The sequence below is a fragment of the Misgurnus anguillicaudatus genome, chromosome 9 (genome assembly GCF_027580225.2).
Source record: "Misgurnus anguillicaudatus chromosome 9, ASM2758022v2, whole genome shotgun sequence".
Lineage (NCBI taxonomy): Eukaryota > Metazoa > Chordata > Actinopteri > Cypriniformes > Cobitidae > Misgurnus > Misgurnus anguillicaudatus.
The window spans coordinates 853,240-874,272 of NC_073345.2; the positions used below are offsets into that span (position 1 = coordinate 853,240).

A 21,033-nucleotide genomic window follows, 5' to 3' on the forward strand; every position below is an offset into this window, starting at 1 on the left:
CACATTGTAGAATTTAATATGTTTTGTGTCATACAAATTAATAGGTTTTACTTTTTTGTGGGGGGCACCTTACACAAAGGGGGACGGCACGCCGAAAAAGTTTACAGGATCAGACCTTATTTCAATGTATGTGACTGTTGATATGAAGTTAATTCATAGTTACTTTAAATAAGAGTTACACATTAAATAATTACATTTGGTTTGACATGATCTTTGAATTAAACGTCTTAAAGAAAGATTGTATTTTGCAGAGCCTACATTTCTTCCTTTTACGATTCTTTCCTCTTTTGTAATAAATTCCATCCCAGTTTTCCTCCTCTTCATCATCAGCTACCCAAGGTTTCCATGCACCTCCATTTAAACTAGGATCCGCACGGGCATCATCTGGGGGGTAGCGAACAGGCAATGCTGTGTGATTGTAGAATGTTAGTCGTGCTAGGAGTTTCTTAACAATATCAGGCCTTTGTACTGCAAGATTATGCCGTTCACAAGGGTCATCGGTAATATTGTACAGCCAAATTGATTTCCTGTTTTTTCCACTCTGTTGTTCCAAGTTCCACCAGCTACTAGGGAAGTTTGTAAGGACCTGTGGTGGCACCCAATCTCCATGACCTGGATCACCAGTCAAGAGTTTCCAGTCACCCACTCTAATGGCTGCTTGAACACTTGTGTCCCATAATTCATAGCCTTCCCTGACTGAGCCCTGGCTACGTCGATGTAGAGGGTCAATGTTGTGAAGAATTTCCATCCGTGGGGATTCTTTTCCTTCACTAATGGTTGGCCAAACATCAAACCCATCTAATCCTTGAAACTGAGATATATTGCCCCCAGCAAGTCCAACTAGGGTTGGGTACCAGTCAGTAATGTGTATAAGAGCTTTGCTGACCCGTCTTCGATGGCGTATCAAGGGACTGTGCACAAAACCCACTCCTCTAACCCCTCCTTCCCAATATGTTCCCTTGCACCCCCGTAGGGGCCAATTACTGCCTCCAGTGAGTGGCTGAGCTCCATTATCAGTGGAGAAAATGACAACACTATTACGGTAGAAGCCATACTTGCGCAGTGCATAAGTAATATTCTGGACCGCTTCATCAACAATAGAAACCATTGCTGCATATTTCCGCCGGGGAACATTGCTCATGTGGCGATATGGATAGATATACTCTTTGGGTGGCTTTAGAGGCGTGTGCACTGCCTGAAGGGAAAGGAAGATAAAAAGAGGCTGACTGGTTGAGTCATGTGTTGCTAAGATTTTACGCACTCTCTGGGTGTAGAGGTGAGTTGAGTACTTGCCCCCTCTGCCCCATGCCACTGACTCACCTTCATGGAGGTCAAAGCCACACAAGGCCTTGCCATCACATGAGCCATACGTATAATAGTCCACACTGCCAGTCAATGAACCAAAGTATGTGTGGAATCCACGACGTGTGGGCAAACAATCTTTTCGGTAAAAGCCCAAATGCCACTTCCCCACCATGTGAGTAGAGTACCCAACCTTCTGTAGGTGTTGAGGGAGTGTGACCACGTCTAAAGGGAGACAATTTGGCTGGCGTGGTCTGATAATGGAATGCTGCAGGCCCGTGTGAATTTGATATCTAAAGGAAAGCAAAAATAAATTAGCAATGCTAAGGCACAATTAAAAATGTAGTAGGTTGAAAAATTATAACACAACACAAGTTTATACAAAAAAAGTTTTAGTCTCCAGTTATTTCAGTTGAATCTTAACAGGCGTGGAAAATTATTTGTTGTCATAAGGAATTATGAAAACACATGTTTAGGCTTATTTTTCTTACTGTGGAGACTAGTATCATTTACTCATATAAAGTACATGATATCTATGGTCAGAACACACTGCACACTCAAAAAAATAAAAAGTTGGATTTACTTAAAAAAAACTTCGTCAAGTGGGTTCCACATAGCTTTGTTAAGTAATGTCAACAAATAAAATGTAAGTTGTATTTACTAAAAAAGTTTGTGTAAAATTGACAATTTAAATGTTGCATGGACTAAAGAAATCCCAGTAAAGTCACTATTATGAAACATTTAATTGATGAAACAAAATTAAAAATAATGATTTAATAACTCCATAACAACGAATCAATCAATAGGGGTGCAGCTGCTCAATAAAACCTTTATTTAATTACAGTTTATCAAACATATCACAAACATATTTGAAATACAATGTAACATTTCAAACCGTTTGTTGGTTTGTAATGTTCTAAAATATATCAGAACAAGTTAAATAACTTATAATTGGCCACTTATTACTCACGTACCTATCTAATCGTGCTACACTTCTGCAAGAGGGTACAACAATTCTGCCAGAACAACAATTTACCCATAATACACTGCAGCATCATTAGCCAATGAGATGCAAGTCTGTATTGGTTTTATTTATCTGTTACTTTTACGCAACAATGTTATATTGGCTGAACAAATAATTTTGAAGTAAAGCTGACAAGACACAGTCTTTTGTTGAAATGACTAAGTTAAATGAATCATATGCCTTTGTAGCGCAATAAATGTGTTCAGTATTTGCACTACATACATTGGTAATTAATAGAAGAATAAAAGTGTTTGATATAGCATATTAGAGCATAATGTTAAAGGGCTGCAGTTTGAAGTGTTTGCCAGTAGATGGCAGCAGCGCTGTGTCTGTCGTGAAACCGCACTCTCGCGAGGTCTCACGTGATTTGTGAAATGAGACCTTCTCTGAGTGATTTTTACGGTCACATGTGCGACTGCCATTGATGATTGTGTTTATCTATGTTACAGGTAAGCTGATGGAAGTTTATTCTAATGTTTTAATCGTTCTGTTGATTATATTGTGTCATATATTAAAGTAACTTTGAGAGAGATAAATTAAATGCATATAGTTGAACAATGGTGTTGCAATCCAAAGTTGGATGAGTTTAATAGGAGTTCATGTGAAAGTTAAACTATCCTATCATATTGCTATGCAGCAAGTAAATAGTATCTTGTCTGATTTTGATGTGTTTGAATATTTGATCAAATAGATTGGGTGACTTAGTTGGATGCATAAATGTATTTCATATAACGTGATTTGTGAAATGAGACCTTCTGTGAGTGATTTTCACGGTCACATGTGCGACTGCCATTGATGATTGTGTTTATCTGTGTTACAGATTTAAAAGAAAATACAATAAATATGCAACCCCCACTGTGAATTATCATTTATACATTGGAAAGTGTTACATATTTTGGCGAGCCAGCCTCCTAAAAATTGTGAGTGAGCTTCAGAGCCGAATTTAGAGGATAAAGCAGTGTAAATATCAAGCATGGAAGAACTACGCAATAAAGTTAGCCAAGCACTTCTGATGCTGCACACCTCAGACCTCATTCATGTTTGTAAACACCTAAAATGTGAGTAGCCAGAGGGTGGCTATGCCAGCAAAACCAAACGGGCCCTTATCAGGGTGGTGGAGGGGTCATTGGATGACATTGAAGAAACAGAGGAGAGTGAGGTATTTCTACAGTGTCTTGAGGATATGTTGTCCGTAATAGATACTCTGAAACAGCCTATAGACACAGAATCAAAAACCATACCAAATGAGACAGTCACTCGAGGGGGAGATCGCTGCAATAGAACAAAGGCTAAAAACCAGAGTTACAGTGGAGGAGACAAGAGCTACTGCAGTGTCACAACCTGTGCTATCTGAAGTGACCCTCAGAAGGGAGTTTCGAATCTCTGGGCAAATTGGCGAAGCAGGACAGAGAGAGAAACTGTCGTACACCAGCCTTATAAACCAGATTGAGTCGGGACTGAGAAAAGGTCATTCAGAGACAGAAATCATTGAAGCTGTGACTCGAGCAGTGAGCCCAGGCCTTCACTTGAGGGACATGGTTGAAATAAAACGAGACCTCACTCTCCCTACCTTGAAGACAATTCTAAGGGGCCATTTCAAAGTTGATCCTCCCTCCGACCTGTTACAAAAGCTAATGAACATATCACAAGACCCGAAAGAGTCAGCACAAAATTTTCTATTCAGAGGAATCGAGCTCAGAGAGAAATTACTGTGGAAACTAAGTGAAGAGGATGAGGACGAGCAGTTCAGCCCAGAATTAATTCAAAGGAAATTCCTTCGCTCCATAGAAACTGGATTGTTAAATGATGCTGTGAAGTTGCAACTGAAGCCTTACCTGAGCAACCCTAAAGTCTCGGACGTGGAGCTGATTGAGCGAGTAAATGAAGCTGCAAACTTAGAACAGGAGCGCCAGCAAAAGTTGAAAAAGACTGCACTGACAAAACCCACTAGACTGCAGGAAATACAAACTAACATATGCCCATTGGAGCCTCAGGTACATCCACACAATTCCACAGAGCCAAAAAGAGATGTTAGATCGTCTGCAGGTAAAGTTGACTCTGCCACCACCAGCAAAAAGAGCCAAGAGAGGCATGAAGGGACAGACTCAAGCACAAGGCAGTTATTGAGCAGCTCAGAGCAGAGGTCCTAGAAATGAAAAAGATGGTAAATGAGACCATGGAAACATCTAAACTGCGAAGCAGAACTGAACGGGCAACTCTTACGAGCATCAACAGACCACGTGGATGCAGAGAATGTCAGGAAGCCCAAGTTGGTGAGCAGTGCAGACATTGTTTTCGTTGTGGACAAGAGGGACATCTCTCTAGAGGCTGCCGGCGACCCAGAGAACAGCAGGGAAATGGAAGAGGGCTGCTGTGATGGGACCCTCAGTAGCCTATGAGTTGGAGTCCCCTCTAAAACACTTGGTACATACTTTAAAACCAGAGGACACAGAAAAGATTGTTAAAACCATGTCTCCCTGTAAAAATGCAAAACTTTTAAACCTCATCGGCAGAAAATGTCTTGTTCAGTGTTTACTAGAAGGAGTTCCTGTGGAAGTGCTGTGGGACACAGGTGCACAGGCAAGTGTAATCAATGAAGAATGGAGAAAAGCAAACATACCCCACCGGGCCGTAAGACCTCTCCATGAACTCTTGGATTCCTGCACACTGGTCGGACTGGCTGTAAATCAAACCGAAATACCATTCTCAGGCTGGATTGAAGCTGAATTTAATTTAAGCCAAGACTCAAGCACTATACCATCACTTCTGGTACCCATCTTAGTATCGACTGACCCACAGGTGGCAGAACAGCCCATCATCGGGTTCAATGTAATTGAAGCGGTTCTCAGCCAAAACAGGGACCATCAGACAGAAAAAGACATTATCTGCAATGTGAGTAGAGCTTTCTCTGTGACATTCAAGACTGCAAAGTTAGTACTGAAGTTAATCCAGTCTCCAAATTTTAGTGTTGATGCCGGTATTGTACAAACAGGGAAAAGACAAATCCATTTGGCAGCCAAACAAGTCACTACTGTTTTAGTCAAAGTCAATGCAGGGTCTCAGTACAAGGGTCACAGCCTACTCTTAGTTCCTAATGAAGAGCCTTCACTGCCAGAAGGAGTTGTCATTGAAGAGGGATTAGTTACTGTCCCTGTTGACAGACCCTCAGTCCTGTCAGTGCCCATCGCAAATACCAATAACTATGCTGTTACTCTAGGTCGTCGAGCAGTCATAGGTCATCTCCAAACCATAAAATCTACACTTCCTGTGAACACAGAACAGGCAAATGAAGATAATTCCACAGACAGCAATAAAGATAATGATAGTGACAAACCAAAAGTAAAGGCTAATGTGAGCAGTGATGATTCAAAGACACAAAAGCCTAGCCTATGTGAAGCACAGCAAGAAATGGTGAGACAGATGTTGAGAGAGGAGTGTCATGCCTTTGCATACAATGAAGATGATATTGGCTGTATTCCTTCCCTGAACCTGCATATCACACTTAAAGACACCCCACCTGTAAACAAAACATACATGTCAGTCCCAAAACCATTACATCAAGAAGTAAAAGAGTACTTACAAGATCTGTTGAATCGTGGGTGGATCACCAAATCCCGTTCACCTTATGCATCACCTGTTGTTTGTGTGAGAAAAAGAGATGGGACATTAAGATTGTGTTGTGATTACAGAGAGCTGAACAGAAAATAAGTACCGGACCGACATCCAATTCCAAGAATTCAAGATATGCTGGACTCCCTGATAGGCAGTTCCTGGTTTTCGGTGCTGGACCAGGGTAAAGCATACCACCAGGGGTTTTTGGACGAGGAAAGCAGGCCCCTGACTGCCTTCATAACCCCTTGGGGATTATATCGGCGGGTAATGATCCCGTTTGGCCTTAGTTCGGCACCTGCTGAGTTTCAGCGAAGTATGGAGGAGTGTCTCGTAGGCCTTCGGGATGTTATATGTCAGCCCTACCTTGATGATAATCTCGTACACAGCCCTAGTTTTGAAGACCATGTTGACCACCTCAGGGCTGTGTTACGGAGATATCAGCAGTACGGTGTGAAGCTCAGTCCACGTAAGTGTGAGGTCTTCAAAAGAAAAGTACGATTCCTGTGACGCCTGGTGTCAGGTGATGGATACAGTATGGATCCGGCTGAAGTGGCTTCTGTACAAGCTTTAAAAGAAAGAGTTCCCACAACTGTAGGTGATTTGAGAAAACTGCTTGGATTTCTCTCATATTACCGTGCATATATACCTGATTTTTCCAAACTGGCAAAGAATCCTCTAGAAGTAAGCAGGGGTATGACAGGAAAATCCATGGAGTAGGTCTTCAATCTGGTGGAAGGGTTCTCGCAATCTGTCACAAAGAGGGGGACCCGGAAAACTCAGATCCTATTGGGAAAACAGAGTTTATGTCATTGTCAAAAGGAGGAGTAATGATAGCCCTGTGTATGAGGTGATACCAGAAAAAGGGGGTAAGATGAGGGTGCTCCATCAAAATCTCCTTCTCCCTTGTGATAGCTTGCCACTGGAGAGCTCGGAAGCAAACCTGAAACAAAAGGCAGTTAAAGAAAGGACACTAAGAAAAAATAGACAAAATACAAAGGAGGTACAAGATGACATGGCAGAGGGTGAGGACTTCCAAGATGTTGAACTGGTGTTACAGTTTCCTTCTTACCTTGATCAGTGCAAAACTCCTAGTGGTCTAAACCCTGAAGCAGATCCATTTACACCAGCAATGGAACAACAGTCGGAAAGACTTCAGCAAGGAATTGCAGAGGAGACAGGGGAGGACTTACCAGAGGAACAAACTGAGGAGACAGAGGAGGACTTACCAGAGGAACAAACTGAGGAGACAGAGGAGGACTTACCTGAGGAACAAATTGAGGAGGATATCGAAACATCTGAGGAACAGTCCGAATTTTCAGAAGGACAAGCATTAGAGGATAATGGGCTTGACCTCCCCTCCTTCAATATGCACCCAAAAAGAGAGGGCGCCGTCCAAGAATTCTAACTTATGAATCGGCCGTCTGTAGTGGAAATTGATGTGGATAGACTGGTCATGGGTAATGCTCCAATAGCACAGGGACTATGGCGACCATGGGCAATGTTAGAGGCAATCCGTTGAAATTACCCTTCATAAAAACACTGGACAAATCGTGAGTGAAAGTTAATGTTTCAATAAGATTTGTTTCTTTGGTTGAAGAAAAAAAACTAAACATCATTGATTAACTCTGTAAGGTAAACGACAAAGATTGGTAATGGACTGAAGAATTGTCTGGCCGGAATTGCGAGTCTATTACAATGGAGTATTAGTTAGACAACTGTTTACTGTTGTTGAAAGTATCTACGTGACAATATATAATAGAAGTAATGGTTATTTTGACCTTATGTAGAGGGTGAATTTTAATCACTTTGAAATTTAAGTCACTAATAACTTTTAAAAGGTCAGAGTTGTTCAGGATGAAACAATGTTTGAATCCAAAATGTTGTATACATTTGAAATTAGTAGGGGAGAGTGTAGCGCAATAAATGTGTTCAGTATTTGCACTACATACATTGGTAATTAATAGAAGAATAAAAGTGTTTGATATAGCATATTAAAGCATAATGTTAAAGGGCTGCAGTTTGAAGTGTTTGCCAGTAGATGGCAGCAGCGCTGTGTCTGTCGTGAAACCGCACTTTCGCGAGGTCTCACGTGATTTGTGAAATGAGACCTTCTGTGAGTGATTTTCACGGTCACATGTGCGACTGCCATTGATGATTGTGTTTATCTGTGTTACAGGTAAGCTGATGGAAGTTTATTCTAACGTTTTAATCGTTCTGTTGATTATATTGTGTCATATATTAAAGTAACTTTGAGAGAGATAAATTAAATGCATATAGTTGAACAATGGTGTTGCAATCCAAAGTTTGATGAGTTTAATGGGAGTTCATGTGAAGGTTAAACTATCCTATCATATTGCTATGCAGCAAGTAAATAGTATCTTGTCTGATTTTGATGTGTTTGAATATTTGATCAAATAGATTGGGTGACTTAGTTGTATGCATAAATGATTTCATATAACGTGATTTGTGAAATGAGACCTTCTGTGTGTGATTTTCACGGTCACATGTGCGACTGCCATTGATGATTGTGTTTATCTGTGTTACAGATTTAAAAGAAAATACAATAAATATGCAACCCCCACTGTGAATTATCATTTATACATTGGAAAGTGTTACACCTTTACTTTTGTTTGTTAAGTAAAGTGAACAAGAAATTATTTAGTAAAACTGACTCCAACCAAGTTAATTTTTTTGAGTGCATTCAGTTTGAAATACTGTAAAATAGAAATAATGCATATATGTACATACTACAAAAAAGTGATTGTCAAGTATGGTAGCCAACAGAGCATGTGAGGGGAGCGTAGCGGGGAGTGAGCGAGTAGCAGAGTGTGCGAAATATATTTAGAGAGCAGAGCGGGTTTTTATCCAAAGGCCGGATCGATCGAAAACGTTGGGTGTTAGGCCTGCAGAGGAATTTTTAATTTGAGGGAGCGTGGACAATTTCACTGGAGCGTGATGAAATTCTAGGTGAGTGGCAGACATGTATAAAGTACTAGGGACCCAGACTTGAGTAAAAGTACAAGTGCTCTATCAAAAAAGTGACTTGAGTAAAAGTTGAAGTGCTCTTTAAGCACCACACTTAAGTGGAAGTACTAAAGTATTGCAAGTAGTTGATTTTAAAATGTACTACTCAAGTACTGAAAGTAAAAGTACAAGTATTGTGTAATCTAGTTATTAAAGAAAATAGTCAAAAGTTTGCATATAATATTGTTTATATTATTTCAAATATTTAAGCTAAAGGACACTCACAATTCCTTTGGCTGTAGCAGCAGTACAAGGACAGGAATGTTCTGATTAATTCAGATTAATTTAACTGATATGGCAATAGAGAATTCAGTATTAATGGAAATAATAGTCAATATAAGGGTAATAGGTAAAGGTACAAGGTGTTTCAATGTATTTAGGTTTCCTTCTTTCACGCAAACTCGCCTCGATCTCTTTCGCGCATTTTGGCTCTCCTTCTCTCTAGCGCGCACAGACTCTGCCTCTTTCATGCATTTTTTCTCTCTCTCCCGCGCACAGACTCAGTCTCTCTCACGCACTTTGTCTCTCTCTTCGCTTCACATTTGTCCACAACCGCGGCTCATATTTGTGAGTGAGAGGGAGGGGTCCACCCTTCACTATCTCCGACTGGTTTAGACCACGATGTGTGTTTATTTCTAATGTGTATCACCGCTCTGGCAGTAATAATGTGGGTTTGGAATGATTCGTAACATTTTTATAATGAGTGGAACGAGTAACGATGCAGCACATAAAAAATGTATCGGAGTAAAGGTATTAAACTCATCAAAAATATGTACTGAAGTAAAAGTGGAAGTAGGAGGAAAAAAATTATATTTCAGTAGAGTACAGATATGGCCATTTAGTACTTAAGCACAGTAGTGAAGTAGTTCTACTTCATTACTATACATCTCTGGTGAGCGGGAAGCAGAATTGAGTGAAACTGTCTGGTCCAACGAAGAGGAGTTAGCGAACACCCACATGAGCGGGGAGTGGAATTTCTCACCGCTCAGCTCCGCTCACATGCTCTGGTAGCCAATACTTAAAATGTGACCTCTCCAAATAACCCATCCCAGTGCGTAGTGAACACATACATTGCAGGTCATGAACACACACACAGAGCAGTGGGCAGCTATCCAGGGAGCAACTGCACAAAGAGTGCCTTGCTCAAGGCACCACAGTCATTATCTGCTGGATGTGAGACTCACACACATGAACTTTGGGTTACAAGCACAATTTTTACCACTGTAACTATAAATATTTTATGGATCCATAAGAACTTATATAGTCTTTTTAATTGTCTGTTTTGGAGTATAACTGTATACAATCATTCCTTTAAAGGGGACATTTCACAAGACTTTTTTGTCAAATAAATCTTTGGTGTCCCCAGAGTATGTATGTGTAGTTCTAGCTCAGATGCATATGAATAAATGATTATAACATGTTAAAATTGCCACTTTGTAGCTGTGAGCAAAAATGTGCTGTTTTGGGTGTGTCCTTTAATTCAATTCAATTCAATTTTATTTATATAACGCTTTTCACAATTTGGTAATTGTATCAAAGCAGCTTTACATTAATAGAAGCAGTGAAAAGCACAGAAAATCGACAGATAGCACAACATAATACACGATAGCACAAGCAGCTAAATTTGCTGCGGCTATAAATCAACATTATAAGCGAACGTTTTACTAATGTAACGTATCGAAGTTAAGCCCAAGAAGGCTGCCTCCCCGGGTTGAAAACCCCCCCAGGAGAAAAACAACCTCTGCCTTTTTGCCGGGGAAGTAAAAAAAAGTCCTAGGGGGAAAAAACCCTTGGGATATATATATATATATATATATATATATATATATATATATATATATATGAAGAGTTTGGTTCCAAAACGCGATAAACGCCATTTTTGAAAAAATCAGCATTATATCAGGTCAGTAGTTAAAAGTAAATTCTTAATTGTACACAAAATCCAATATCCGCCGTGTTATTCTGTCATCTTTTCTCCCTTTTTCCCAAAATGCGATAAACGCCACTCCCCCTTTTTTACAGAACGCAATAAATCCCACAGCGCACCATTCACGCAATGTAAACAAACATGGCGGCGCGCTGAGTACATGGAGTCCTAGTTTTCCTCATCTACTTTGTACTTTGTGATCAACAAACAAAACAAAATAATACTTTAATTGCATTGATAAACCTGTGATGGTTTTCTGTGATGGGAAAGAAACGTAAGCCATTAACATCTAATAATTTCCCTGAGAGGCACTCGGGAGACGGGTGCTTGTTCTCTCGACAGCATCAAGCTTCTCATGCTAACACATTGACCCCAGAGGATCTTATGAAAAACTTTACATAATTTTACTCAAAGTCAACGAAAATCGAGCAGGACCAAAAGCATTTTACAGCTGATCGCTGTGAAAGACGTTAAGCGAAGACGTCAAGTAACCGCAATGACAGGGTTCTTAATATGACAAAGTAAGTGTTTTGATTAATAACATTAATGTTTATATTTTTAATTAGTGTGTACAACTAGTCAACTAAATGAATATAACATGGCAAAGATGAATGCGCATTTATATAGGCTATTGATTCAATAGATTTATAGCATTTTGAATAAAAACTTGTCATGGATTTATTGCATTTTGTGGAAAAAATAATCAGTTTTTATAATAAATCTTTGAAAATCAACTTATGGATTTGAATTTTTTATGTTTTTATAACCTAAAGATGCTGTGTGAAAGTTTGTAACAGAAAATAGTTGTTTTCATCTTGTCACTTTCTTGGTATAGAAAACACGTTTTTACCAAAATTTGTCAAAATGGATTTATTGCGTTTTGGAACCAAACTCTTCATATATATATATATATATATATATATATATATATATATATATATATATATATATATATATATATATATATATATATATATATATATATATATATATGTATAACAGATAAGTAGATCAGAGGTGTGCCCACTTTCACATTTACCGGAACTGGATCTGTTTGTCTCATTGTCCTCGGGATCGAGGACGAGACAGGGAGAGAAAAACAAAATCTTATTAACGTAAGGGCCGTTCACATGTAAAGCAAGTGTCACACATTGATGTGGTTTAAGTCAGCTCGGTTCCGGACAGGCTAACTATTGCTGGTTAAGTGTATTACATATAGTTGATGATTTTAGAAAATTTGTGGGCCCAGGGAAATTAAGACTCAACCGACAAATAATTCAAAGTTTCAACATATTACTAAAGAGTATTAATGACATTTACCATGCTTTGGAGTGTTGACGAAAATAAGGTTTTAATTTATTTACCGTATTTTCCGCACTATAAGGCGCACTTAAAAGCCTTTAATTTTCTCAAAAAATGACAGTGCGCCTTATAATTCGGAGCGCCTTATATACGGATCACTGTCAGAAATTTGTAGTATGAAAAAATGCAGCGCGTGCAGCATTACGGCTACCGTAGTCCGTAAACACTACTGCGCTTTCTCACTTGTGTGTGTATAAAGACCACAAAAATGGCACCTTTTAAGAGACACGCTTACGACGCAGAGTTTAAGCTCAAGGCTGTCTGTCACGCAGTAGAACATGGGAATAGAGCAGCAGCGAGAGAATTCAACATTAATGAATCAATGGTACGTAAGTGGAGGAAGCAAGAAGATGACCTGCGCCAAGTAAAAAAGACTAAAAAGAGTTTCAGAGGGAACAAAGCGAGATGGCCAAAGTTAGAGGACAAACTCGAACAGTGGGTTGTTGAACAGAGAGCGGCAAGTAGAAGCGTCTCTACAGTCACTATTCGAATGAAGGCAATAGCGCTAGCACGTGACATGAACATCGATGAATTTCGAGGCGGTCCTTCTTGGTGCTTTCGTTTTATGAAAAGACGTAATCTCTCCATCCGCACACGAACTACCGTCTCGCAGCAACTGCCAAAAGATTACCAAGAAAAGCTGGCCACTTTCCGCGCATACTGCAAAAAAAAGATCACTGAAAATAAGATCCGGCCCGAGCACATCATCAACATGGACGAGGTTCCACTCACCTTTGATATTCCTGTGAACCGCACTGTGGAGAAAACGGGGACCAGTACGGTGTCTGTACGCACCACAGGGAATGAGAAGTCGTCCTTCACTGTAGTTCTCGCCTGCCAGGCTAATGGCCAGAAACTTCCACCCATGATTATTTTTAAGAGGAAGACCTTGCCAAAAGAAAACTTTCCGGCTGGTGTCGTCATCAAAGCTAACCCGAAGGGATGGATGGATGAGGAAAAGATGAGTGAGTGGCTGAGAGAAATTTACGTCAAGAGACAGGATGGCTTTTCCACACAGCTCCGTCCCTATTGATCTACGACTCCATGCGCGCCCATATCACCGATGCTGTCAAAAAACAAGTGAAGCATACTAATTCGGAGCTTGCCGTCATTCCGGGTGGATTAACTAAAGAACTCCAGCCGCTAGATATTGGTGTCAACAGGGCGTTCAAAGCTAAACTGCGAGTTGCGTGGGAGCAGTGGATGACAGAAGGTGAACACACGTTTACCAAGACGGGGAGACAGCGCCGGGCGACTTACGCTACTATTTGCCAATGGATCGTGGATGCCTGGGGTGATATATCAGCCTCAACTGTGACCCGAGCTTTCACGAAGGCAGGAAGAATCGCTGAACTGCCAGGCAACAGCAGCGACACCTACTCGGATGATGCAAGAGGGAGCCGTTCAGTTTGGATGCCGTAATCGCCCATCTGTTTAATTCGGACACTGAAGAAGAAGAATTCGAGGGATTCGTGGACGGGGAATGAATTGAAAAAGTGAGCTTTACGTGTTAAACGTAACTGAACAATGTTGAATTATGCACTAATGTTTGATTTTGTGGTATCAGACTGTTTCTTTTACTACATGTTTACGTTTGGGAGATGAGCAATGAACTGAAAAAGTGAGCTTTACATGTTATACGTAGCTGAACAATGTTGAGTTATGCACTAATGTTTGATTTTGTGGTATCAGACTGTTTCTTTTACTACATGTTTATTGAATTTTGGAAAAAGTTCCCCTCCGCATTTGGGAGAAGAATTCGAAATGAACTGAAAAGTGAGCATTTGCACTAATGTTTGATTTTGTGGTATCAGACTGTTACTTTTACTACGTGTTTACTGAATTAAGGAAATTGTTAATATGCACATCAATGTTTAAACAACGTTACCATGGGAGTGAACGGAGTTGTCAGAGCGCTAAATAAAGTTTGACTTTATTTGACTGTTTTGGTGACATTCTCTTTAGCACAGCTCCATCTAGTGGTTGCATAACGCAAACCCAGTTAAACGTTTGACTCTAGTATCTTCTATTCTATGCGCCTTATAATCCGGTGCGCCTTATATATGAAAACAGTTCTAAAATAGGTAATTAATTGAAGGTGCGCCTTATAATCCAGTGCGCCTTATAGTGCGGAAAATACGGTATTTATTAGCTTGTACAAGCTAGCTATTGTGAGATAAGTACCATTACTAAAACAAACTATGTGAATGCCTTGTTAAAGAGAAAAGTTTTAAGTCTAGATTTAAAGTTATCTACTGTCTCTGATTCTCGGACATCGGTTGGTAAATCATTTCATAGCTTAGGGCCTAAGAAGGAAAAGGATCTGCTACCTTTAGACACTTTTGATATTTTAGGGATAATTAAGATACCAGAATTTTGCGACCGCAATGCACGTGATGGATTGTATTCTGATAGTAATTCTCTAAGATATGAGGGTGCTAGGCCATTTAAGGCTTTGTAGGTGTTTAGTAATATTTTAAATTCTATGCGATATTTAAATGGACTGCATTTATATAGCACTTTTAACAGACCTATGGCCATCCAAAGCGCTTTACAATTAGCCTCACATTCACCCATTCACACACGCATTTATACACCGATGGCGGTGTCAGCCATGCAAGGGGCCAGCCAGCTCATCGGGAGCAGCTGGGGTTAGGTGTCTTGCTCAAGGACACCTCGACACTTGGTCCAGTGGAGCCGGGGATTGAACCACCAACCTTCCGGTTTGTAGACAACCTACATGAACCACTGAGCCACTGCCGCCCCATTTAACTGGTAGCCAGTGTAAAGATGCCAGAATTGGGCTTATGTGGTCATACTTCTTAGATCGAGTAAGCACTCTTGCAGAAGCGTTTTGAACTAGCTAAAGCTTGTTTACCTGATTTGCATGGCATTCTCCGAGTAACGAAAATGCAAATGAGCTAATCTCTGCACTAAATGGCAGTGCCATGGTTGGTTAGTGCAGATTAAGTGGCACACATCACAAGGGGAGTCAGATTTCAATTACCTATTTTTTTCACATGCTTGCAGAGAATGGTTTACCAAAACTAAGTTACTGGGTTGTTTTTAGGTTGATACTAGGGGTGTCAACAATAATCGATTCGGCAATACATAGCAATGCGCGCATTCACGATTCAGCATCGATGCAGCAAAGTGCCATAATCGATTATGTCACTGTTTATTTTCTGGCCTCGAGTGGACAGTAAAGTTGTGAAGTTTCAATTACTTCCGGGGGCATAACAACAACAATCAAGATGGCTGAGGCGGAGAGATGACCGTGATAGATGGGTAAATAAAAACGCACCCTTTTCCATGGAAAGTGGACATATGGGCACATTTCGGAGTCTATGAAGTTAATGGGAAACTAGACAAGACTTATGCTGTGTGTAAAATTCTCATCTCAGGTATATAATTGTCATTGTCTTAAATCTGCTAAGCTTCCGTTTTTGTTGAGAATAGTTGCACTTGACTTTACTACTTGACTGATTAAAAATTTGCCTTGTTGTGTACAGTAGAATTCTGATGCATCCCAATGCATCGTAGAATCGAATCGAATTGAATCGTTACCTGGTGAATCTTAATTGAATTGAATTGTGAGGGCAGTACCAATGCACACCCCTAGTTGATACCCAAATTGGTATCAACATGGAAAGTCAGATTTTCATGATATGTCCCCTTTAAAAAAAACTCAAAGCAGACTGCCAATGTGTCACTATTTGGTTTGTGTAAACAAGCTGTATTCTGACCTGCTGCACTAGAAAATGATGACACAAGCTTTACCCAAATTTAAAAAACCTTCAGGTTTCTAATACCTTAGATGTTTTTATCTTAAATAATTCAAATAAAGTAGTTCTCCGTACAGTATTACCATGTTTGTTGTTCTTATAACCATTTAGGGCTCAAGACTGTGACGAAATTGTCGCCTTTTGTGGCATGGGGCACCCATGGTTTTTACCGCTCATTTACATGTTTACAGTAGATTACAGTTTTTCTCAATTGCTAAAACACTATAACCAGGCTTTTGAACTGAAATTTCAAAACCATTACGGCATTTTTCAAGAAACACAATAATTTTGCTGAACTATAAACACTACTCCCCTGCTTTAACACATGAGTCAGATTTAACTTTTACTTCAAAACTCTACACACAAATCCCTACATTTCTCAATCCTTACACCATATGGTCATATGGAAAGCACTAGCATTCAATACTGTTTACTCAAGTCAGAACAGCTTAGTCTCAATTAGCAAACAATTACCAAGGTGGAAACACTAAGGGCTCTATTTTAACGATCTAAGTGCATGGTCGAAAGCGGACGGCGCACGGTTTAAATGGGCGTGTCCAAATCCACTTTTGCTAATTTAACGACGGGAAAAATGTTTTTTTGCGCCGAGCGCATGGTCGAAAAGGGTAGGTCCTATTGTAATGGGAGTATTTTGGGCGTAACGTGCAGTAAACCAATGAGAGTCACAGCTCTCATCCCCTTTAAAAGCAAGTTGTGCTGGCGCTATGTCTTATCCCTATTTAGATGACGGACTTTGTAAACTGAAAAACTAAGCGGAGGTAGAAAATCCCCAATTTAAGATTAATGTTAAATAATTGTGTTTTTCACTTGTATTGAAATTGTTAATTTTTTTATTAAAACCTTTAAAACCCGTTTTCTTTTAGTCATGGAAGTAAAAAACCAGGCTTTTAATTGCTTTAAATGTATGGCTATCCAATATAATCAAAAAATAATTTACAAGTATGTAAGATAAGGTTTGTACTCTAACAATACTTTATTTGTAACAAACAGGAGATAAAGAATTTACAAACGGCTCTCCGCACGTTTCAGCACTTTGGACAGCGTTTTTTTAGCAAAGAGTTTTTGCTAAAAAATGTTTCTCATCTGACCAAATCCACAGGTACAGAGTCATCATATACAATAAATCCGCGAGGTAGCATTTAAAAACATTTAAAAACAGATGCATTTGTTTAAAGCAAAGCATTTATTTTCTTACCAGGCTACAGGTGAAGCAGCTCTTTGTGCCTTTTAACGTCTCGTAATTAGTCCTCATTTATGTCCAAGAGACTCAATAATAATCTTTTACATTCAATCCTTTAATCTTCCATATTTAAAAGCATTTTTGTGCTGCTGCGCATTCATGTACTTTGTGATAAGCAAACCCGCGTTGTCCTCCCGTTTATAGGCGCATGTTACTAATGCGCTCTTTAAATAACATAAAACATATTGCGCCATTGACTTTAGACTTTAGACCAGGTTTTTGTTGGTCAATGGCGTAGTCTATTTTAGTTGCTTCAAAATAGCAACGCGCCAACAATGCGCCTGAACACACCTCGTTTTTCAGACCAGAACGCCCATGGACGCAAAGGGGGCGCAAATGCATTTGCTATTTAAACAACGCGGCGTTAAACGTGAAAATTAGGGTGGAAACTAGCGAAAGACACTTGCGTCGCGCATTGCGCTGCATTGCGCCGGGTGTAAGATAGAGCCCTAAGAGTCAAAATTGAACACACATCATTCAGATCCTTCAACAAATAGATACAAGGGCCTGAATCAGTTCACTGAGCTTTGGAACAATGGATCCACAGAGAATTGAAGTAATAGGTCGAGGAAAGAAGGAGGAACAGGAGGAGGGAAAGAAGGAGGACATGGTGAAGGAGGAGGAAGAGGAGGAGGACGTGGTGAAAGAGTAGGAGGAAGATGAAGGTCAAGGTGACAAGCAGTCTCAGATAAAATTTGAGCCAAACAGGGAAACAGATAGGTTTAAACGCTTGTCTGAAGCCCTGCTGTAAGATCTTTTGCATAGAATCAAATAACATATCACATAAGACCAGGCTCACACTAGGATTGCAGGTTGCAGCACAAACAAAGAGAATCTTGACAGATTTTCTCCTCTCAAATCTTAAACATGCTCACACTACAAGATCTGAAAATCATGGTGCATGATGCACTATAAGATATTATTATGATTATAGTTCCATTGAAAGCACTTGTGACCTCATGGTGAAGCTGATTTCAACAGAGATTGTGACAGATTTATTATTACAGTTTTTTACAATTGCTAACACACTAAAATGATATGTACAGCACAACTATTTAAACTGACACACAGAGAGCAACACCTCTTCTCAAGTCTCCAAAAGTCTTAACACATTTTCTGCTTTACACATATTTTGCAATTCACAATGGCACTTTTTAAATGCACTGAACACGGTTCTCTGCACAAGACATAACAATCCGACATAAAGTCACATGTTTGCCTTTTCAAAACACTACCATTCAAAATGACACTACACAAGCTAAATGGCCAATATATGTGCCACCTGCCCAAACACCTGAATGGTTAATTGTTAACACTTCAATCAGGATGTAAGCACTAGAAAAGACCACAGGAACGTCATTGGCCACGGAGCCATTATAGATGTTCCTGGCTAACGGTGGTGGGAACATCACAATGTGTGCTGCCATTTCCAATATGGATGGTGTCCTCCACCATCATGCCAACCTTGGAATATACAACACAGCCCATATTCTCACATTTCTAGAAAGACTTACAGTTTTTTCCAATTGCTAACACACAATTTTGCAAACTAGTCTGGTTTTATCAAAAAACTTAACACAATTTACAAAACCACACACCCAAATAGCAAAATACCACATATATCCTGCAAAATGAAGCACTCCAACCGAAACTACATATAACATTATCAAAATCAAACTTTGACACAAATTGGAACACACTTCATTCATATAACCAGATTTTTGTCTAACCAACTACACACAGTTGGGCATAATGAAAAGTGCACTTTTCTTTAGTATGCTTTGCCATAATACTAAAATATGTATTAGATTGTTCACATGCACAAAAATATTTGCAGATACACACAGATGCTGTTGAATTTTTTTTATTTTTCACCAAACAAGTCGCCTCGTCCACATCACAGGCAATATATTCCCTTGCCAGACATCGAGGGAAGAAGCGCCTTGAGCGCCTTATCCATCCCTAAATTGCACCAACATCAATCTCATCATATGTCTCTTCCATAGTCTGCAAAAGAGGCATGCGCACAAAGGGCTGCTGGTCATATACCTTTCATATAACTCTTCTATGGGGTTCAAAATGGCAAGTATGTTGGGAGGTATTGCACGATAAATGTTTGGTAGTCAGGAAACCAGTTTTGGACTGGAGCTACACGATGAAAGCTCACGTTGTGCCATACTACAACACCGGTTTCTTTGGTCTGCATCATTCATACACTCTGATGGTATGAGAATGTTGTGGAGTCTTTCTAGAAATGTGAGAATATGGGGTGTGTTGTATGGTCCAAGGTTGGCATGACGGTGGAGGACACCATCCATATTGGAGATGGCAGCACACATTGGGATGTTCCCACCACGTTAGCCAGGAACATCTATAATGGCTCTGTGGCCATTGACCGTCCTGTGGTCTTTTCTAGTGCTTACATCCTGATTGAAGTGTTAACAATTAACCATTCAGGTGTTTGGGCAGGTGGCACATATATTGGCCATTTAGCTCATGTAGTGTCATTTTGAATGGTAGTGTTTTGAAAAGGCAAACATGTGACTTTATGTCAGATTGTTGTGTCTTGTGCAGAGAACCGTGTTCAGTGCATTTAAAAAGTGCCATTGTGAATTGCAAAATGTGTGTAAAGCAGGAAATGTGTTTAGACTTTTGGAGACTAGAGAAGAGGTGTTGCTCTCTGTGTGTCAGTTTAAATAGTCGTGCTGTTCATGTCATTTTAGTGTGTTAGCAATTGGAAAAAACTGTAACAACATTCTCATACCATCACAGTGTATGAATTATGCAGACCAAAGAAACCGGTATGTTGTAGTATGGCACAACATGAGCTTTCATCGTGCAGCCCCAGTCCAAAACTGGTTTGCTGACTACCAAACATTTATCGTGCAATACCTCCCCCCATACTTGCCATTTTTGAACCCCATAGAAGAGTTATATGGAAGGTATATGACCAGCAGCCCTTTGTGCGCATGCCTCTTTTGCAGGCGATGGAAGAGGCATGTGATGAGATTGATGTTGGTGCAATTTAGGGATGGATAAGGGGATCAAGGCGCTTTTTCCCTCGATGTCTGGCAAGGGAATATATTGCCTGTTATGTGGACGAGGCGTTGTGACTTGTTTGGTGAAAAATAAAAAAAATTCAACAGCATGTGTTGTATCTGCAAATATTTTTGTGCATGTGAACAATCTAATACATACAGTATTTTAGTATTATGGCAAAGCATACTAAAGAAAAGTGCACTTTCATTATGCCCAACTGTGTGTAGTTGGTTAGACAAAAATCTGGTAATATGAATGAAGTGTGTTCCAATTTGTGTCAAAGTTTGATTTTGATAATGTTATATGTAGTTTAGGTTGGAGTGCTTCATTTTGCAGGATATATGTGTTATTTTGCTATTTGGGTGTGTGGTTTTGTAAATTGTGTTAAGTTTTTTGATAAAACCAGACTAGTTTGCAAAATTGTGTGTTAGCAATTGGAAAAAAACTGTAGTAGTAATATGCACTTTTGCTAACTTGTGCAATTATCCCAATTTAAACTCCTAAATATCAAATATGTTTGATATGATCGGGGTGGCCCTAATTTGCTTTGTGTGCATATCAGGGGTCTCATTTATAAATTGTGGGTACACAAATTTTGATCATAAAGTGTGCGTATGCAAAAATCCACAGCAAAATCCATCTATAAAAAATGTCTTTGACGTGGAAAAGTGCTTAGCGCCACGTCAGGGTCTGAGCA

The 21,033-nt window shown here is 39.7% G+C and overlaps 1 protein-coding gene across 1 annotated transcript in view; it reads right to left on the reverse strand.

The window, feature by feature from the left end:
- arsib (arylsulfatase family, member Ib) overlaps positions 1 to 21,033 on the reverse strand; it is a 185,173-nt gene continuing 164,140 nt past the window's right edge. Inside the window, exon 2 of the mRNA XM_055180341.2 lies at positions 1 to 1,595. Coding sequence (XP_055036316.2) covers positions 191 to 1,595 — 1,405 coding nt within the window. The 3' untranslated portion in view covers positions 1 to 190. The remainder of the gene's footprint in view (positions 1,596 to 21,033) is intronic.